At 44.5% G+C, this 18,613-nt stretch overlaps 1 protein-coding gene across 2 annotated transcripts in view; it reads left to right on the top strand.

Annotated features, from left to right (window-relative positions):
• LOC140717605 (uncharacterized) overlaps positions 1 to 18,613 on the top strand; it is an 89,422-nt gene that overhangs the window by 46,170 nt on the left and 24,639 nt on the right. For both annotated transcript variants that reach the window (XM_073031179.1, XM_073031185.1), the window contains 2 exons: positions 5,452 to 5,778; positions 17,096 to 17,353. In XM_073031179.1, the coding sequence (XP_072887280.1) occupies positions 5,452 to 5,778; positions 17,096 to 17,353 (585 nt within the window). The remainder of the gene's footprint in view (positions 1 to 5,451; positions 5,779 to 17,095; positions 17,354 to 18,613) is intronic.

Genomic DNA, 18,613 nt, shown 5'->3' on the forward strand with positions numbered 1-18,613 from the left:
CGGACATTTCGCTTTGAACATGAACTGCTCTGTAACACTCCTGCTGAGACAAAAGGAAGTGGTGAAGTTTGATGGACAGGTGATACCCCATGGGGGGGGGGGGATAAAATAGCGGGTTTGCGAAGACACAGACAGACACGCCACGAGACCCTGAAGAGAGCATTGTGCCCCCACAAATTGGTGGGAGTTTGGAGGACCGATTCGCTGGAATCGGCCAGAGACTCACAGGGTGTAAAGGTACGACCGGTGGGGTCCTTTGTGTGACCACCCTTGGCTGGGTGACGGGTTCACCACGGAAGAACGGTCGCATCTGGAACGGAGGGGTCACAGTCGGTGACCACAATGGGACGAGAAGACAATGGAAGGTTTGCCTGAAATTTCAGCGGTATCTCTCTCTCTCTCTCTCTCTCTCTCTCTCTCTCTCTCTCACTCTCTCACTCTCTCACTCTCTCACTCTCTCACTCTCTCACTCTCTCACTCTCTCACTCTCTCACTCTCACGATACCACAGCAACTATCTCGAACTGCACTAAACTGAACTGAACTCTGCTTCACTGGAAGACTGATCATTTATCCCTAGACTTCGATAGAGCTTGGCTGATTCCTATTCCCATATTTCTGTGTATACGTGTATATTATCATTGCTAACCTGTTACATTCATATCCTTGCATTTAGTGTACTGTATTACTTAATTTGCTAATAAACTTTATTAGTTTCTAGTAATTACTGACTCCAACCAGCGTTCCATTTCTGCTGGTTTGACAACCCAATTACGGGGTACATAACAGTATCCCCAGGTATTTGTAATCCTCCGTCATGTCCACACTGACCCCTTGGATGGATGCCTTAGCCCACCTCAGGTCCACCACCAGCTCCTTAGTCTTTTTCACATTAAGCTGCAGATGATTCTGCTCACACCATGTGACAAAGATTCCCACCGTAGCCCTGTTCTCAGCCTCATCTCCCCTGCTGATGCTTCCAACTATTGCAGGGTCATCAGAAAACTTCTGAAGATAACAAGACTGTGCAGTAGTTGAAGTCCGAGGTGTAGATGGTGAAGAGAAAGGGAGACAGGATAGTCTCCTGTGGAGCCCCAGTGCTGCTGACCACTCTGTCTGACACACAGTGTTGCAAGCGCACGTACTGTGGTCTGCCAGTCAGGTAATCAATAATCCATGACACCAGGGAAGCATCCACCCGCATCACTGTCAGCATCTCACCCAGCAGAGTAGGGCGGATGGTGTTGAGAGCACTGAAGAAGTCAAAAAACATGACCCTCACAGTGCTTGCCGGCTTGTCCAGGTGGGCATAGACACGGTTCAGCAGGTAGACAATGGGATCCTCAACTCCTATTCGGGGCTGGTAGGCGAACTGGTGGGGATCTAAGTGTGGCCTAACCATAGGCCGGAGCTGCTCTAGAACAAGTCTCTCCAGGGTCTTCATGATGTGGGAGGTCAATGCCACCGGTCTGTAGTCATTGGAGCCACTGGGGCACGGCGTCTTCGGTACAGGAACGAGGCAGGATGTCTTCCACAGCACAAGAAGCCTCTGTAGACTCAGGCTCAGGTTGAAGACATGTTGAAGTACTCCACATAGCTGGGGGCACAGGCTTTGAGCACCCTGGGGCTGACACCATCTGGGCCTGCAGCCTTGCTTGGGTTTCAGCTGTCTTCTCACCTGTTCAACTGTGAAGCTCACCATGGTGGTTTCAGCTGTGGGAGGGGTATAGTCACGAGAGCAGGGTGGGGGCTGTGAGGAGGGGTAGGAGGGGAGAGTGGAGTATGTGTTGGTTGGGGGCCGACAACAGATGAATCATGTGGGGAATGGGCAGGGGCCACAGTGTCAAATCTGTTGAAGAACAGATTAAGTTTGTTAAGTTCGTAATATGACCACATATATACAACCCTATTAACGTGGTCGTACCTTTCCTGTTTCTCAGCTCCACGCATGTGGCCTCAGTAGACAAGCTCTCTAATCTGTCCTGCCGAAGTACTGCTGTAATATTTTCCCTGACTAGCAAAGACACCCCCACTCCCCCCACCCTTCATCCCTCTGCCTCTATCACGTCTGAAACATCGGAACCCTGGAACATTGAGCTGCCAGTCCTGCCCCTCCTGTAGCCAAGTTTCAGTAATGGCTATGATGTCATAATTCCACATGTCAATCCAGGCCCTCAGCTCGTCAGCCTTTCCCACAATACTCCTCGCATTGAAATATACACACCTCAGAAGATTATTACCACCACACACAATCTTACTATTTGTGACTTTGCATGTAACATCATTTATTTTTACCCCCGTTCCACTATCTACTCTGGCACTCTGGTTCCCATCCCCCTGCAAATCTAGTTTAAACCCTCCCCAATAACACTAGCAAACCTCCCTGCAAATATATTGGTCCCCTTGTAGTTCAGGTGTAACCTGTCTCTCTTGTACAGGTCCCACCTCCCCCAGAAGAGGTCTCAATGATCTAGAAATCTGAAACCCTGCCCCCTACACCAGTTTCTCAGCCACGTGTTCATCTGCCAGAGCATCCTACTGTTACCCTCACTGGCATGTGGCATGGGCAGCAATCCGTTGATTACTACCCTCGAGGTCTGGTTTTTCAAATTCTTACCAAGCTCTCTGTACTCACTCTTCAGGACCTCCTGATTCTTTCTACCTATGTCATTGGTACCGATGTGTACCATGACATCTGGCTGATCATCCTCCCACCTCAGAATGCTGTGCACGCGATCAGAGACATTACTGACCCTGGCACCCGGGAGGCAACAAACCATCCAGGAGTCCCTGTCATGCCCACAGAATCTCCTATCTATACCCCTGACTATGGAGCCCCCTATCACTACCACTCTCCTCTTCTTCCTCCCTCCCTTCTGCACTGCAGAACCAGACTCAGTGCCAGAGATCCAGCTGCCGCAGCTTGTCCCAGGTAAGCCATCCCCCCAACAGTATCCAAATAGTATACCTGTTTTGGAGGGGAATGGCCACAGGGGAACCCTGCACTACCTGCCCTTTCCCCTTCCCTCACCTGACAGTAACCCAATTACCTGTGCCCTGTTTCTTAGGTGTAACTACCTCCCAGAAGCTACTATCTATAAACTGCTCAGTCTCCCGAATGATCAGGAGGTCATCCAGCTCCTGCTCCAGTTCCATGTTCCTGTTAGGAGCTGCAGCTGGACACACTTCTTGCAGGTATCGTTGTCAGGGACACCGGAAGTCTCCCTGACTCCCACATCCTGCAAGAGGAGCATTCCAACATCCTGCCTGGCATATTCTCTAGTCTGAACCAAAAAAAAGAAGAAAACAGAAACTCACCGGAACCTACCCTCGCCTCTGCCTGTTTCTCGCCGAAGCCTGATTGAGCCAAAGCCTTCCCACTCTGACTCAGTCCTCAACGACGATGGCTGCTGTATATGGTGGTCTTTCTTTTAAACCTTGGTGTGCTACGTCACGGGCCTGCGCAGTCTAGCCTCTTTTCCCGGATCAGTTAAAGAAAGGAAAAAACGACTTTCCCTCTGTGATGCTTCAGCCTCTTGCTTCGATTGAAAACTCCACTGACTTTCTTCAGCAGTTTGCTTTGCTCCAGATTCCAGGGCTTGCAGTCCCTTGTGCTGATCTCTGCTGCTCTTCCTTCTCTCAGAATTCTCCCTTCCCCAGATGTGTTGCGTCGCTGGCAGCCAACCAGAATAAGCCCCCTTTGTTCACACTCCTTTCCTCCTGCCAGTCTGCCAATCTTCTATCCATACTAGTATCTTTCCTGTAATGCTAAAGGTTCTTATCTTGTTTAGCAGCCTCATGTGCAGCAACTTGTCAAAGGACTTCTGAAAATCCAAGTAAACTACGTCCATTGACTCTTCGTTGTCTATTTTGCCTGTAATTTCCTCAAAGAATTCCAACAGATTTTTCAGGCACAATTTTCCCTTAAGAAAATTCTGCTGGCCTATTTTCCAATGTGCCTTCAAGCATCTCAAAACATCATCCTTAATAATGGAATCCAATGTCTTCCCAACCACTGAGGTCAGGCTAGCTGGCCTATAATTTCCTTTCTTCTGTTTCCCTCCCTTCTTAAAGAATGGAGGAATATTTGCAATTTTTCAATCCTCTGGATTCATTCCTGAATCTATTGATTCTCAAAAGATCATTCCTAATGTCTCCACAATAATTTCAGCTACTAATTTCAGAACCTTGTGGTGTAGTCAATCTGGTCCAGGTGACTGTGAGACCAAACGCTGCTGATCCAATCCTTCTCTCATATGGGGAGTCACAATTCCATGCAAACACCATAACTACAGCCCTGTGCTCCAGGCATCATCCTGGTGAATCTCCTCTGCACTCTCTCTATTGCTACCACATCCTTCCTGCAGTGTAGTAACCAGATCTGTACACGGTACTCCAAGTGTTTTGCTTTCCTGTGACGAGGAGCACTGTTTCAGGAAAGTAGCTTCCATCATCAAGGACCCCCACCATCCAGACCTTGCTTTCTTCTCACTGTGGCCATCGGGAAGGAGGTACAGGAATCTGAGGACCCACATCACCAGGTTCAGGAACAGTTAATACCCCACAACTATTGGGGTCCTGAACCAGAATGGATAATGAATAACTCTTCCCAAGCTTCCAGCCAGGTAGAATTATCGATTATAACCGATGTTTTGATGACAAACTCTGCCATCTTCATCAGGGATAACCATGAACCTCGACACCGATCTGATTTATCAACCTATGGACTCTCTGTCAAGGACTCTAAAACCCATTTGTCAATATTTATTTATTCCCCCCCCCCTTTTTGTATTTGACCAATGTGCCCTTTGCATATTGTTAGTGTGCAGTTTCACTGATTCTATTGTGTTTCTTTGTATTTCCTGTGAATACACACAAGAAACAAATCTCAGGGCAGTGTATGCTGACATATACTCTTTGTACTTTGATAATAAGTTTGCTCTGAACTTTGAAGCTTTGGAGAAGGTGCAGAAGATGTTTACCAGGATGTTGCCTGGTTAGGAGGGCATGTGCTATCATGAGAGGCTGGATAAACTTGTTTTTCCTGGAACAGCGGTGGCTGGTGGGATGGAGATCTGATAGAGGTTCATAAGATTATGAGAGTCATGGATAGGGTAGACAGGGAGTATTTGCTTCATAGAGTTGAAATATCTAATACCAGAGGACATGCATTCAAGGTGAGAGGGGTAAGTTTTTTACTCAGAGTACACTAACTGGTATGGTGGTAGAGACACATGCATCACAAGCCTTTAAGAGACTTTTGGATAGGCACATGGATGTAAGGAAGATGGAGGGATATGGATATGGTATGGACGGGAAGGATGAGTGTCGGGGCGTTTTTGATTTGCTCTTTAACTGGTTTGGCAGAACATTGTAGGCTGAATGGCCTGTTCCTATGCTCTTCTGTTTTATGTTCTGAGAGTATTCTCACCAACGTATTTGTATTTGACAGGGAAAAATGTGACACTTTATGCTTCACCGAGCAGTTTGGTGACATTTCCTGGAATGGACGAGAAAGAAGTGAAAATTACTAAAGTTATTCATTGGGAAAAAATGCCAGAACGCAAAGGGAACGTGACCTCCATGGAACCATTTCTACAGTTTCATGTGGGTTCCAAGGAACCTTCCTTAATAAATAAATACTTACGCCGCATCGACTTTTCACCATCCAATGGATCACTTGTATTCAGGAATCTGACCTACGCAGATGCTGGCTGTTATAGACTTTCCATCAATCTACGAGCAAATATTATTCATTATGTTTGCTTGAATATAATAGGTATGTTTAAAATAAGTTTGTATTTATGTCCGCATCCTGCTGTAGTTTAAAGAGTTAAGCCTTCAGATCTCAAAGAAGATCTGCTGCCCGTGGAATGGTTTAGAGGAATATGGGCCAAACGTGGGCAAATGGGACTAGCTTAGTTGGGCAAATTGGTCAGCATAGCTGAGGTGGGCTGAAGGGCTTGTTTCGCTGCTGTAAAACTCTCCAACTTTGACTTTATGAGCCTTTATCAGGTATCGATGTCCACATCTGGAAAAGATGAACCCATATCTCTCCTTCACCCAATGTCCCGTTAGACGTTGATGTGATGTGCAAAGCAACTGCACTTCAACCTGGACACTACAGCAAGTACTGTATAACTATAATGTGCTTTCCATTTAAAAAAAATCTATATTGACCGCGATGCATGTTGTGGATAACCACTTCACTTGAGCATTCGCTACCATTGCATTGGGTATCTTGAAATCTAGCCACAGCCCATTCTTGTTTTCCCATGCTTACATTTACACCTGAAGGGATGGATTAAAGAATGGTTGTGATGTCCCTGACACTTGCTCCCCTGAGTCCGTTCTTTCACTCTCTGAGATCATGGCAGAGGTCCTCACCATCACCACTGCAGGCAGCCTCTAACCACAAGTTGCTTTTATCTCTGATCAGAACCAGCAACCAACTCATAGAGTTCTACAGCCCAGAAATGATCCTTTGTCCCACCTGGTCCACGTCAACCTGATCCTCTGCCTAGTTCCTTCTACCTCCACCCAGACCATCCATGTACCTATTAAAACTTCTCTTAAATGTTCCAACTGAGCCTATATATATCACTTTTGCTGACAACTCGTTCCACATTAAAGCACCCTCTGAGTGAAGAAGTTCTCTGTCAGGTTCCCCTTAAATAAGACCATAAGACATGAGCAGAATTAGTCTATCTGACCCATCGAGCCTGCTCTGCCATTCCATCATGGCTGATTTATTTCACCTTTTACCCTTAACATATGATCTCTAGTTCTAGTCTCTGAGGGGGAAAAGCCTGCACACATACACATTATCTATAACGCTCATAATATTGTATACCTCTATACCTTCAGGGTAACAATCTCAGGATTGCTACCTGTGCCACGTGCGAGTGAGGCAAGGAACAGAAGGATTATACAGATTAATATGTGGCTGAGAGGTTGGTGCAGGAGGGAGGGCTTCAGGTTTTTAGATAATTGGGCTTTGTTCCAGGGAAGGTGGGATCTGTTCCGACAGGACGGTTTACACCTGAACTGGAGCGGTACTAACATTCTTGCAGGAAAATTTGCTAGTGCTGCACGGGGGGGTTTAAACTAAATTTACAGGGGGCAGGGATCCAAAATGTGAGAGAGGATAGTGAGAGGAAGAATAAAGGACAGGTGGGGACTACACGGTTCCAGAATATTAAGTGTGTAGTTGAGGAAGGTGGGGCGGAACAAGTGATAAGGAGGACTCATGTACAGAGGGATGGTCTGACGGAACATGGAGTTAAATGTGCAGAAAGAATAAGTAAATTTAGGAAGGACAACAAAATTCAAGGGGCGTATAGCCTGATGGGAGTTCAGGGAGCTGGGTTAAGCACAATAGGCAGCGATTCAAACAGAGAGAGGAGAAATGGGCTAAAGATTCTATATCTGAATGCACGAAATGTCAGAAATAAGGCAGATGAGCTTGAAGGTCAGGTGTGAATGGGTAACTATGATGTTGTTGGGATAATGGAGACATGGCTGCAGCAAGATCAGACTTGGGAAAGAAATGTACAAGGGTATACGTGCTATCGTAGGGACAGAAATGTGGGCAGAGCGGGTGGGCTGGCCCTGTTGGTGAGGAATGAGATTCAGTCCTTTGCAAGGGGGGACATAGGATCAGAAGAAGTAGAGTCTGTTTAGATAGAACTGAGGAACAGTAAGGGCAAAAAGACACTAATGGGTGTTGTCTACAGGCCACCAAACAGTAGCATGGATATTGGATGCAAGTTGAATAGTGAGTTAACATTGGCATGTGGCAAAGGTAATGTCGCAGTAGTTATGGGGGATTTCAACATGCAGGTGAACTGGGAGAATCAGGTTGGTGCTGGACTCCAGGATAGGGAGTTTGTAGAGTGCCTACGGGATGCATTCTTGGAACAGCTTGTACGAGAGCCAATCAGGGACAAGGCTATTTTGGATTTAGTGTTGTGTAATGAACAGGATTTGATAAGCGATGTTGAAGTAAAGGAGCCATTAGGAGGTAGTGACCATAATATGATAAGTTTTTATCTGCAATTTGAGAAGGATAAGGGCAGATCGGAGGTGTCAGTGTTGCAGATGAACAGGGGAAACTATGGAGCCATGAGGGAGGAGCTGGCCAAAGTTGACTGGATGGATAGCCTAGCAGAAAAGACAGTGGAACAGCAATGGCAGGTATTCTTGGGAATAATGCAGAAGGTGCAAAATCAGTTCATCCCCCGGAGAAGGAAGGATTCAAAGGGGGGAAAGGGGCCACAGTGGTTGACAAAGGAAGTCAGAGATTGCATAGCATTAAAAAAAAGGAAGTATGACAGAGCTAATTTGAGTGGGAGGACAGATGATTGGGAAATTTTTCAGGAACAACAGAACTTAACTAAAAAGGCAATACGGGGAGAAAAAATGAGGTACGAACGCAAGCTAGCCAGGAATATAAAGGAGGATAGCAAAAGCTTTTTTAGGTATGTGAAGAGAAAGAAGATAGTTAAGAACAATGTTGGGCCCTTGAAGAATGAATTGGGTGAAATTGTTATGGGAAACAGAGAAATGGCAGAAGAATTTAATAAGTACTTTAGATCTGTCTTCACTAGGGAAGACACAAACAATCTCCCAGATGTATGGATGGGCCAAGGACATAGTGTAACAGAGGAAATGAAACAGATTGACATTACGAAGGAAACAGTGATGAGTAGACTGATGGGACTGAAGGCTGACAAATCCCCAGGTCCAGATGGTCTGCACCCTAGGGTACTAAAGGAGGTGGCTCTGGAAATTGTGGATTCTATTGGTAATCATTTTCCAATGTTCCTTAGATTCAGGATCAGTTCCTGAGGATTGGAGAATGGCTAATGTTATCCCACTTTTTAAGAAAGGAGGGAGGGAGAAAACAGAGAACTATCGTCCTGTCAGCCTAACATCAGTAGTGGGGAAGATGCAAGAGTCCATTATTAAAGATGAAATAGTGGCATATCTAGATAGCAGTGATAGGATTGGGCCGAGCCAGCATGGATTTACCAAGGGTAAATCATGCTTGACTAATCTGTTGGAGTTTTTCGAGGATGTAACCAGGAAGTTAGACAAGGGAGATCCAGTGGATGTAGTGTACCTTGATTTTCAGAAGGCATTTGATAAGGTCCCACATAGGAGATTGGTGGGTAAAATCAGAGCTCATGGCATTGGGGGGAAGATATTGACATGGATAGAAAACTGTTTGGTAGATAGAAAGCAAAGGGTAATGGTGAATGGGTGTTTCTCTGAATGGCAGGTGGTGACTAGTTGGGTGCCACAGGGCTCGGTATTGGGACCACAGCTGTTTACGATTTACATCAACAATTTAGATGAATGCATTGAGAATAACATCAGCAAGTTTGCTGATGATACTAAACTGGGTGGCAGTGTGACATGTGATAAGGATGTTAGGAGAATTTAGGGTGGCGTAGATAGGCTGGGTGAGTGGGCAGATACTTGGCAGATGACGTTTAATGTGAATAAGTGTGAGGTTATCCACTTTGGGAGTAAGAACAGGAAGACAGATTATTATCTGAACGGTGTAGAGTTAGGTAAGGGAGAAATACAAAGAGATCTAGGAGTCCTTGTTCATCAGTCACTGAAGGTGAATGAGCAAGTGTAGCAGGCAGTGAAGAAGGCTAATGGAATGTTGGCCTTTATTACAAAGGGAATTGAGTACAAGAGCAAGGAAATCCTTTTGCATTTGTACAGGGCCCTGGTGAGACCACACCTGGAGAATTGTGTACAGTTTTGGTCTCCAGGGTTAAGGAAGGGCATCCTGGCTGTAGAGGAAGTGCAGCGTAGATTCACAAGGTTAATTCCAGGGATGTCCGGACTGTCTTACGCAGAGAGGTTAGAGAGACTGGGCTTGTACACACTGGAATTAAGGAGATTGAGAGGGGATCTGATTGAAACATATAAGATTATTAAGGGATTGGACAAGATAGAGGCAGGAAATATGTTCCAGATGCTGGGAGAGTCCAGTACCAGAGGGCATGGTTTGAGAATAAGGGGTAGGTCATTTAGGACAGAGTTAAGGAAAAACTTCTTCTCCCAGAGAGTTGTGGGGGTCTGGAATGCACTGCCTCGGAAGGCAGTGGAGGCCAATTCTCTGGATGCTTTCAAGAAGGGGCTAGACAGGTATCTTATGGATAGGGGAATCAAGGGATATGGGGACAAGGCAGGAACCGGGTATTGATAGTAGATGATCAGCCATGATCTCAGAATGGCGGTGCAGGCTCGAAGGGCTGAATGGTCTACTTCTGCACGTATTGTCTATAAAACCTCCCCTTGTTCTCCAGGGAGTGAAGTCCTATCCTATTCAACCTTTCCCTATAACTCTGGTGCTCAAGTCCCAGTAAATTTAGTCTGGCTGCATCCTGTGCTCCTTTCCCAAACTTGTAATAACCCCTGAAGGATCAGTGTGACATCTATGACACTCGCACCCCACATCCCATTCCGCCACTCTCTGAGATCATGGAAGAGGTGTACCCTTAACCCCATGTTCCCACCGTCACCGCAACAGGCAGCCTCTAACCACAGAGATTCACAAGTAGCTCTCAGTCTCTGATCAGAAACAGCAACTAACCCAATCTGTTGTGCAGAAGGGCCCTACAAATTTCTGCCTAATTTTCAGATGGGGTGGACTCAATGGACTGAATTGCCTAATTCTGCTTCTATGTCTAATGGAATTGCTTCATTATCTTCAGTTCTATATGGCTAAGTTTTAGTTTATGTCAAGTCCAAAAGAGTATTTGATAAAACTAGAGATCTATTAATTCACGGTCAGTGTTTACAGGCAGCAGTCTGATTTCAGTGACTGAACGTTGATTCCACACTAAATCAATCTCTGATTTAAATGGGCAGTTTACCTCTTTAAAATAGACTGAGCATGTTTTTACTGGTCCCTTTATTAAATTGGTAGATGAAGGGGACTTTTTGATAGAGAAGTGACACTCTCAGATCAAAGGTTTGAGATGTGTCTATTTTAATGCAAGGAATGTTGTGAATAAAGTGGCAGGTTTTAGAAATTTCAGAAAGGACAGGGAGGGAGGCAAAGGAGGTGGTGGCGTGGCACTGTTAATCACAGATAGTGTCACAGATGCAGAAAAGGTGGACGTCATCAAGGGATTGTCTATGGAGTCTCTGTGGGTGGAGGTTAGGAACAGGAAAGTGACAATAACATTACTGGGTGTTTTTTATAGGCCGCCCAATAGTAACAGGGATATTGAGGAGCAGATAGGGAAACAGATCTTGGAAAGGTGTAATAGTAACAGAGTTGTCGAGATGGGAGATTTTAATTTCCCAAATACTGATTAGCATTTCCCTGGAGCAAGGGGTTTAGATGGGGTGGAGATTGTTAGGTGTGTTCTGAAAGGTTTCTTGACACAATATGTAGATAATCCTACAAGAGGAGAGGATGTATTTGATTGGGAAATTAACCTGGTCAGGTGTCAGATCTCTCAGTGGGAGAGCATTTTGGAGGTAGTGATGATAATTCTATCACTGTTACAATAGCATTGGAGAGAGATAGGAACAGATAAGTTACAAAAGTGTTTAAATGGAGTAAGGGGAATTTTGACACTATCAGGCAGGAAATTGGAAGCTTAAATTGTAAACAGATGTTCTCAGGGAAAAATACAGAATAAATGTGGCAAATATATAGGGAATATCTGTGTAGAGTTCTGTATAGGTACATTCCAATGAGACAGAGAAGTTATGGTAGGGTACAGGAACCATGGTGTACAAAGGCTGTAATAAATCTAGTCCAGAAGAAAAGAAAAGCTTACAAAAGGGTCAGAGAGCTAGGAAATGTTAGAGATCTAGAAGATTATGAGGCTAACAGGAAGGACCTTAAGAAGGAAATTAGGAGAGCGAGAAGGGGCCATGAGAAGGATTAAGGAAAACCCCAAGGCATTCTAGAAGTAAATGAAGAGCAAGAGGATAAGGAATGAAAGAATAGGTCCAATCAAGTGTGACAGTGGGAAAGTGTGTATGGAACCGGAGGAAATAGCAGAGGTATTTAATGAATATTTTACTTCATTATTCACTATGGTAAAGGATCTTGGTGATTGTAGTGATGACTTAACCATATAACCATATAACAATTACAGCACTGAAACAAGCCATCTCGGCCCTTCTAGTCCAAGCTGAATGCTTACTCTCAGCTAGTCCCACTGACCCTCACTCAACCCATAACCCTCCATTCCTTTCCTGTCCATATACCTATCCAATTTTGCTTTAAATGACAATACCCAAACCTGCCTCTACCACTTCTGCCAGAAGCTCATTCCACACAGCTACCACTCTCTGAGTAAATAAATTCTCCCTCATGTTACCCTTAAACTTTTGCACCCTAAGTCTCAACTCATGTCCTCTTGTTTGAATCTCCCCTGCTCTCAATGGAAAATGCCTGTCCACATCAACTCTTTCTATCCCCCTCATAATTTTAAATACCTCTATCAAGACCCCCCTCAACCTTCTATGCTCCAAAGAATAAAGACCTAACTTGTGCAATCTTTCCGTGTAATTTAGGTGCTGAAACCCAGGTAACATTCTCGTAAATCTTCTCTGTACTCTCTCTATTTTGTTGACATCCTTCCTATAATTTGGTGACCAGAACTGTACACAATACTTGAAATTTGGCCTTACCAATGCCTTGTACAATTTTAACATTACATCCCAACTCCTATACTCAATGCTCTGATTTATAAAGGCCAACATACCAAAAGCTTTCTTCACCACCCTATCTACATGAGATTCCACCTTTAGGGAACTATGCACCATTATTCCAAGATCACTCTGTTCTACTGCATTCTTCAATGCCCTACCATTTACCATGTATGTCCTATTTGGATTATTCCTACCAAAATGTAGCACCTCACACTTATCAACATTAAACTCCATCTGCCATCACTCAGCCCACTCTTCTAACTGGCCTAAATCTCTGCAAACTTTGAAAACCTACTTCATTATCCACAACGCCACCTACCTTAGTATCGTCTGCATACTTACTAATCCAATTTACCACCCCATCATCCAGATCATTAATGTATATAACAAACAACATTGGACCCAGTACAGATCCCTGAGGCACACCACTAGTCACCGGCCTCCAACCTGATAAACAGTTATCCACCACTACTCTCTGGCATCTCCCATCCAGCCACTGTTGAATCCATTTTACTACTTCAGTATTAATACCTAACGATTGAACCCTCCTAATGCACCTTTTGTGCGGAACCTTGTCAAAGGCCTTACTGAAGTCCATATAGACAACATCCACTGCTTTACCCTCATCAACTTTCCTCGTAGCCTCTTCAAAAAATTGAATAAGATTTGTCAAACATGACTTTCCACGCACAAATCAATGTTGACTGTTCCTAATCAGACCCTGTCTATCCAGATAATTATCTATACCATCTCTAAGAATAATCTCCATTAATTTGCCCACCACTGACATCAAACTGACAGGCCTATAATTGCTAGGTTTACTCTTAGAACCCTTTTAAAATCAATGGAACCACATGAGCAATACACAAATCCTCCTGCACCATCCCCGTTTCTAATGCCATTTGAAATATTTCTGTCAGATCCCCTGCGATTTCTACACTAACCTCCCTCAAGGTCCTAAGGAATATCCTGTCAGGACCCGGAGATTTATCCACTTTTATATTCCTTAAAAGCACCAGTATTCCCTCCTCTTTAATCGTCATCGTTTCCATAACTTCCCTACTTGTTTCCCTTACCTTACACAATTCAATATCCCTCTCCTTAGTGAATATCGAAGAAATGAAATTGTTCAAAATCTCCCCCATTTCTTTCAGCTCCACACATAGCTGTCCACTCTGACTCTCTAAGTGACCAATTTTATCCCTCACTCCCCTTTTGCTATTAATATAACTGTAGAAACCCTTTGGATTTATTTTTACCTTACTTGCCAAAGCAACCTCATGTCTTCTTTTAGCTTTTCACATTTATTTCTTAAGATGCTTCTTACATTCTTTATATTCCTCGAGCACCTCATTTACTCCATGCTGCCTATATTTATTGTAGATATCTCTCTTTTTCTGAACCAAGTTTCCAATATCCCTTGAAAACCATGGCTCTCTCAAACTTTTAACCTTTCCTTTCAACCTAACAGTAACATAATGATTCTGTACCCTCAAAATTTCACCTTTAAATGACTGTAATTTCTCTATTACATTCTGCCCATAAAACAAATTGTCCCAATCCACTTCTTCTAAATCCTTTCACATCTCCTCAAAGTTAGCCTTTCTCCAATCAAAAATCTCAACCCTGGGTCCAGTCCTATCCTTCTCCATAATTATATTGAAACTAATGGCATTGTGATCACTGGACCCGAAGTGCACCCCAACACATACCTCTGTCACCTGACCTATTTCATTCCCTAACAGAAGATCCAACACTGCCCCTTCTCTAGTTGGTACCTCTATGTATTGCTGCAAAAAACTATCCTGCACACATTTTCCAAACTCCATACCATCCATTCCTTTTACAGTATGGGCTTCCCAGTCTCTGTGTAGAAAATCAAAATCTCCCACAATCACAACCCTGTGCTTACTACAAATATCTGCTATCTCCTTGCAAATTTGGTCCTCCAATTCTTGCTCCCCATTAGGTGGTCTATAATACACCCCTATAAGTGTTACTACACCTTTCCCATTCCTCAATTCCACCCAAATAGCCTCCCTAGATGAGCCCTCTAATCTATCCTGCCAGAGCACCGCTGTAATATTTTCTCTGACAAGCAATGCAACACCTCCCTCTTTTGTCCCTCCAATTCTACCACACCTGAAGCAACGAAATCCAGGAATATTTAGTTGCCAATCACACCCATCGTGCAACCATGTTTCACCAATAGCTACAACATCATATTTCCAGGTATCAATCCATGCCCTAAGCTCATTCACCTTTCTTACAATGCTCCTAGCATTAAAATAAATTCATTTAAGAAATTCTCCACCTCTTCCTCTCTGTTTATCTCTAACAGTACTATAACTTCACTGTCTTCTTTTTCTTCCTTCTCACATACATCTGTTCCTACACTCTGGTTCCCCTCCCCCCTCATATCTAGTTTAAATCCACTGGAGCCTCTCTAGCAAACATACCTGCAAGAATATTTGTCCCCCTCCAGTTCAGATGTAAACCATCCCACCGGAACAGGTCCCACCTTCCCTGGAAAACTTGCAGCAGATTGAAGAGCTTGAGCATGTAGATATTAATAAAGAGGCTGTGCTGGAGCTTTTGGAAAGCTTCAAGTTGGATAAGTCACCCGGACCAGTTGAGATGTACCTCAGGCTACTGTGGGAGGTGAGGGAGGAGATTGCTGAGCCTCTGGCGATGATCTTTGCATTATCAATGGGGACGGGAGAGGTTCCGGAGGATTGGAGGGTTGTGGATTTTGTTCCTTTATTCAAGAAAGGGAGTAGAGATAGCCCAGGAAATTATAGACCAGTGAGTCTTACCTCAGTGGTTGGTATGTTGATTGAGAAGATTTTGAGAGGCAGGATTTATGAACATTTGGAGAGGTATAATATGATTATGATTAGTCAGCATGGCTTTGTCAAGGGCAGGTCATGCCTTACGAGCCTGAATGTATCTTTTGAGGATGTGACTACACACATTGTTGAAGGAAGAGCAGTAGATGTAATGTATATGAATTTCAGCAAGGCATTTGTTAAGATACCCCATGCAAGGCTTATTGAGAAAATAAGGATGCATGGGATCCAAGGGGACATTGCTATGTGGAACTGGCTTGCCCACAGAAGGCAAAGAGTGGTTGTAGACGGGTCATATTCTGCATGGAGGTCGGTCTCCATTGTAGTGCCTCAGGGATCTGTTCTGGGATCCCTACTCTTCGTGATTTTTATAAATGACCTGGATGAGGAAGTGGAGGGAGGGGTTAATAAGTTTGCTGATGAAACAAAGGTTGGAGGTGTTATGGATAGTGTGGAGGGCTGTCAGAGTAAACAGTGGGGCATTGATAGGATGCAAAACTGGGCTGAGAAGTGGCAGAAGGAGTTCAACCCAGGTAAGTGTGAAGTGGTTCATTTTGGTAGGTCAAAAATGATGGCAGAATATAGTATTAATAGTAAGACTCTTGACAGTGTGGAGGATCAGAGGGATCTTGGGGTCCAAGTCCATAGGATGCTCAAAGCAGCTGCGCAGGTTGACACTGTGGTTAAGAAGGCATATGGTGTACTGGCCTTCATCAATCGTGGAATTGAATTTAGGAGCCGAGAGGAAATATTGCAGCTATATAGGTCCCTGGTCAGACCCTGCTTGGAGTACTGTGCTCAGTTCTGGTCGCCTCACTACAGGAAGAATGTGGAAGCCATAGAAAGGGTGCAGAGGAGATTTAAAAGGATGTTGCCTGGATTGGGGAGCATGCCTTATGAGAATAGGTTGAGTGAACTTGGCCTTTTCTCCTTGGAGCGATGGAGGATGTGAGGTGACCTGATAGAGGTGTATAAGATGATGAGAGGCATTGATCCTGTGGATTGTCAGAGGCTTTTTCCCAGGGCTTAATTAGTTGCCACAAGATGACACAGGTTTAAGGTGCTGGGGTGTAGGTACAGAGGGGATGTCAGTGGTAAGTTTTTGACTCAGAGAGTGGTGAGTGCGTGGAATGGGCTGCCAGCAACGGTGGCGGAGGCGGATACAATAGTGTCTTTTAAGATACTTTTAGATAGGTACATAGAGCTTAGTAAAATAGAGGGCTATAGGTGAGCCTAGTAGTTTCTAATGTAGGGACATGTTCAGCAGAACTCTGTGGGTCGAAGGGCTTGTATTGTGCTGTAGGTTTTCGATGTTTCTATGTTTCAATGTTTCAATGTTTCTAATATGAAAATGGTGGAAATACTCAGCAGGTCAAGAAATGTGAAGTGAACTTTTGGGTTGAATTTGTGCTGGATCTGAAACATTTCTCCTTCCACGGCAGCTTCCTGATCCGCTGGCCATTGGTTTCTCACACACCAGTCTCTTTGTCACAGTGAGAGAGCTCACTGCTAATATTGCATCTCATTAATCAAAAGTTTCCCCTTTAGATAAGCTGTCCAAACCTTCCATCTGGATCAACGGCAGCTCTCTGCATTCCACCATCCAGCTGAGCTGTAATGTTGATGGAGATCCTCTGAGCTACCAATGGCGGAAAGATGGAAGGGAGGTTTCCCAGGATCAGTTGCTGGACAGTAACCAAAGCCTTGTTATCCCGAGCGCTTCCAGAAGTGACTGTGGAACTTACACCTGTGATGTCACCAACCCGGTCAGCACTGTCCAGGCAAGCTACCCGCTAACTATTCACGGTAAGCTTGTTTATTTATGACATCACGAGGGTACAGTTCATCATCATTTGCTGTTGGTGGCTTTTAAATGTAGTCCATGCAAATCCGTAGTGGAGCAGAGTGAGAGTAAAATTAATCTGAAGTGTTTTAAATATAAATTGTAATCAGTCTGATAAAGAGGAACAATGCATCACAACATAAAGCAGACCTTACATCTACTTTTACCATTTTAATGTTCTGTCAAGGGGGTTGTCTCCAGGTTAGGAAACTGCACAGAGTCAGAATTAGCTTTACTATCTCTGTCCTATAAGATGTGAAATATAGGTATAGAACAGTGTAACACAGTCCAGGTCCTTCATCCCACAATGTTGCACCAATCCTTTAACCTACTCCAAGATTAATCTAACCCTTCCCTCCCACATAGACTTCCATTTTTCTGTCATCGATGTGCTTTTTGAAATGTCCCTTGCGTAACTGCCTCTACCACAAACTCTGGCAGCAGGCTCCATGCACTTCCAAGCTCTCTATGTTTAAAATAAAACAGCTTCTGACTTTCTCCTTGTACTTCTCTGCCCGTATGTTCCCTTGCACCAGCTACTGCCACCCCGGGAGAATGTCTGGCTCTCTAATCAATCGATGCCCCCCATCATTCTGTACACCTCTGTCAAGTCACAGCTCAGCCTCCTGAGAAGCCTTAGCTCACTCGGCCTGTTGAGTTTGGTTGGTTTGTGGCAGCTAGGTGTGGTAGCAGAACTTTGCAAAGGCATAAAATTACCTAGGATGGCGGTGAATATTGCGAGCTCGGGTTGGGGTCTCTGATGTTGTGATGCTCGCCACGTTCGGCAATTAGCTTGCACACATTTCCTTGACAGTCAAGGTGACATCCTCAATGCGTAGTTGTTGGTGTTTCTCTCTGGGAGTGACCCCCACCCGTCGGTCCTGATTAGCTACGGCATTCAGTTGCCCTTTGAATTTTATTGGTTCACATTTTTTTGGCTCTTAGGGATTTGCCTATTTCAATATGTTTGCTTACGGAGTTATCAGAAGAGAACCAAGCTTCTAAATATTCTCCTACCCGCTTTGTGTTTGTCTGCGCCAGAACCTTCACAGTGCCCCAGTTAAAGTGGTGTCCTTCTTGATCTTCATGTACCGAGATCAGCGACAGTGAATCATGTCTCCGTACCGCCAGTGTTTGTTCCTGTAAACAAGTTGAGAGTTCCTGTCAAGAGCTACGTCAGCCAGACAGGATGTAAACCGTCCATGAGGACTGGGATTGGAATT

This window comes from Hemitrygon akajei, chromosome 2 (assembly GCF_048418815.1).
Source record: "Hemitrygon akajei chromosome 2, sHemAka1.3, whole genome shotgun sequence".
NCBI lineage: Eukaryota > Metazoa > Chordata > Chondrichthyes > Myliobatiformes > Dasyatidae > Hemitrygon > Hemitrygon akajei.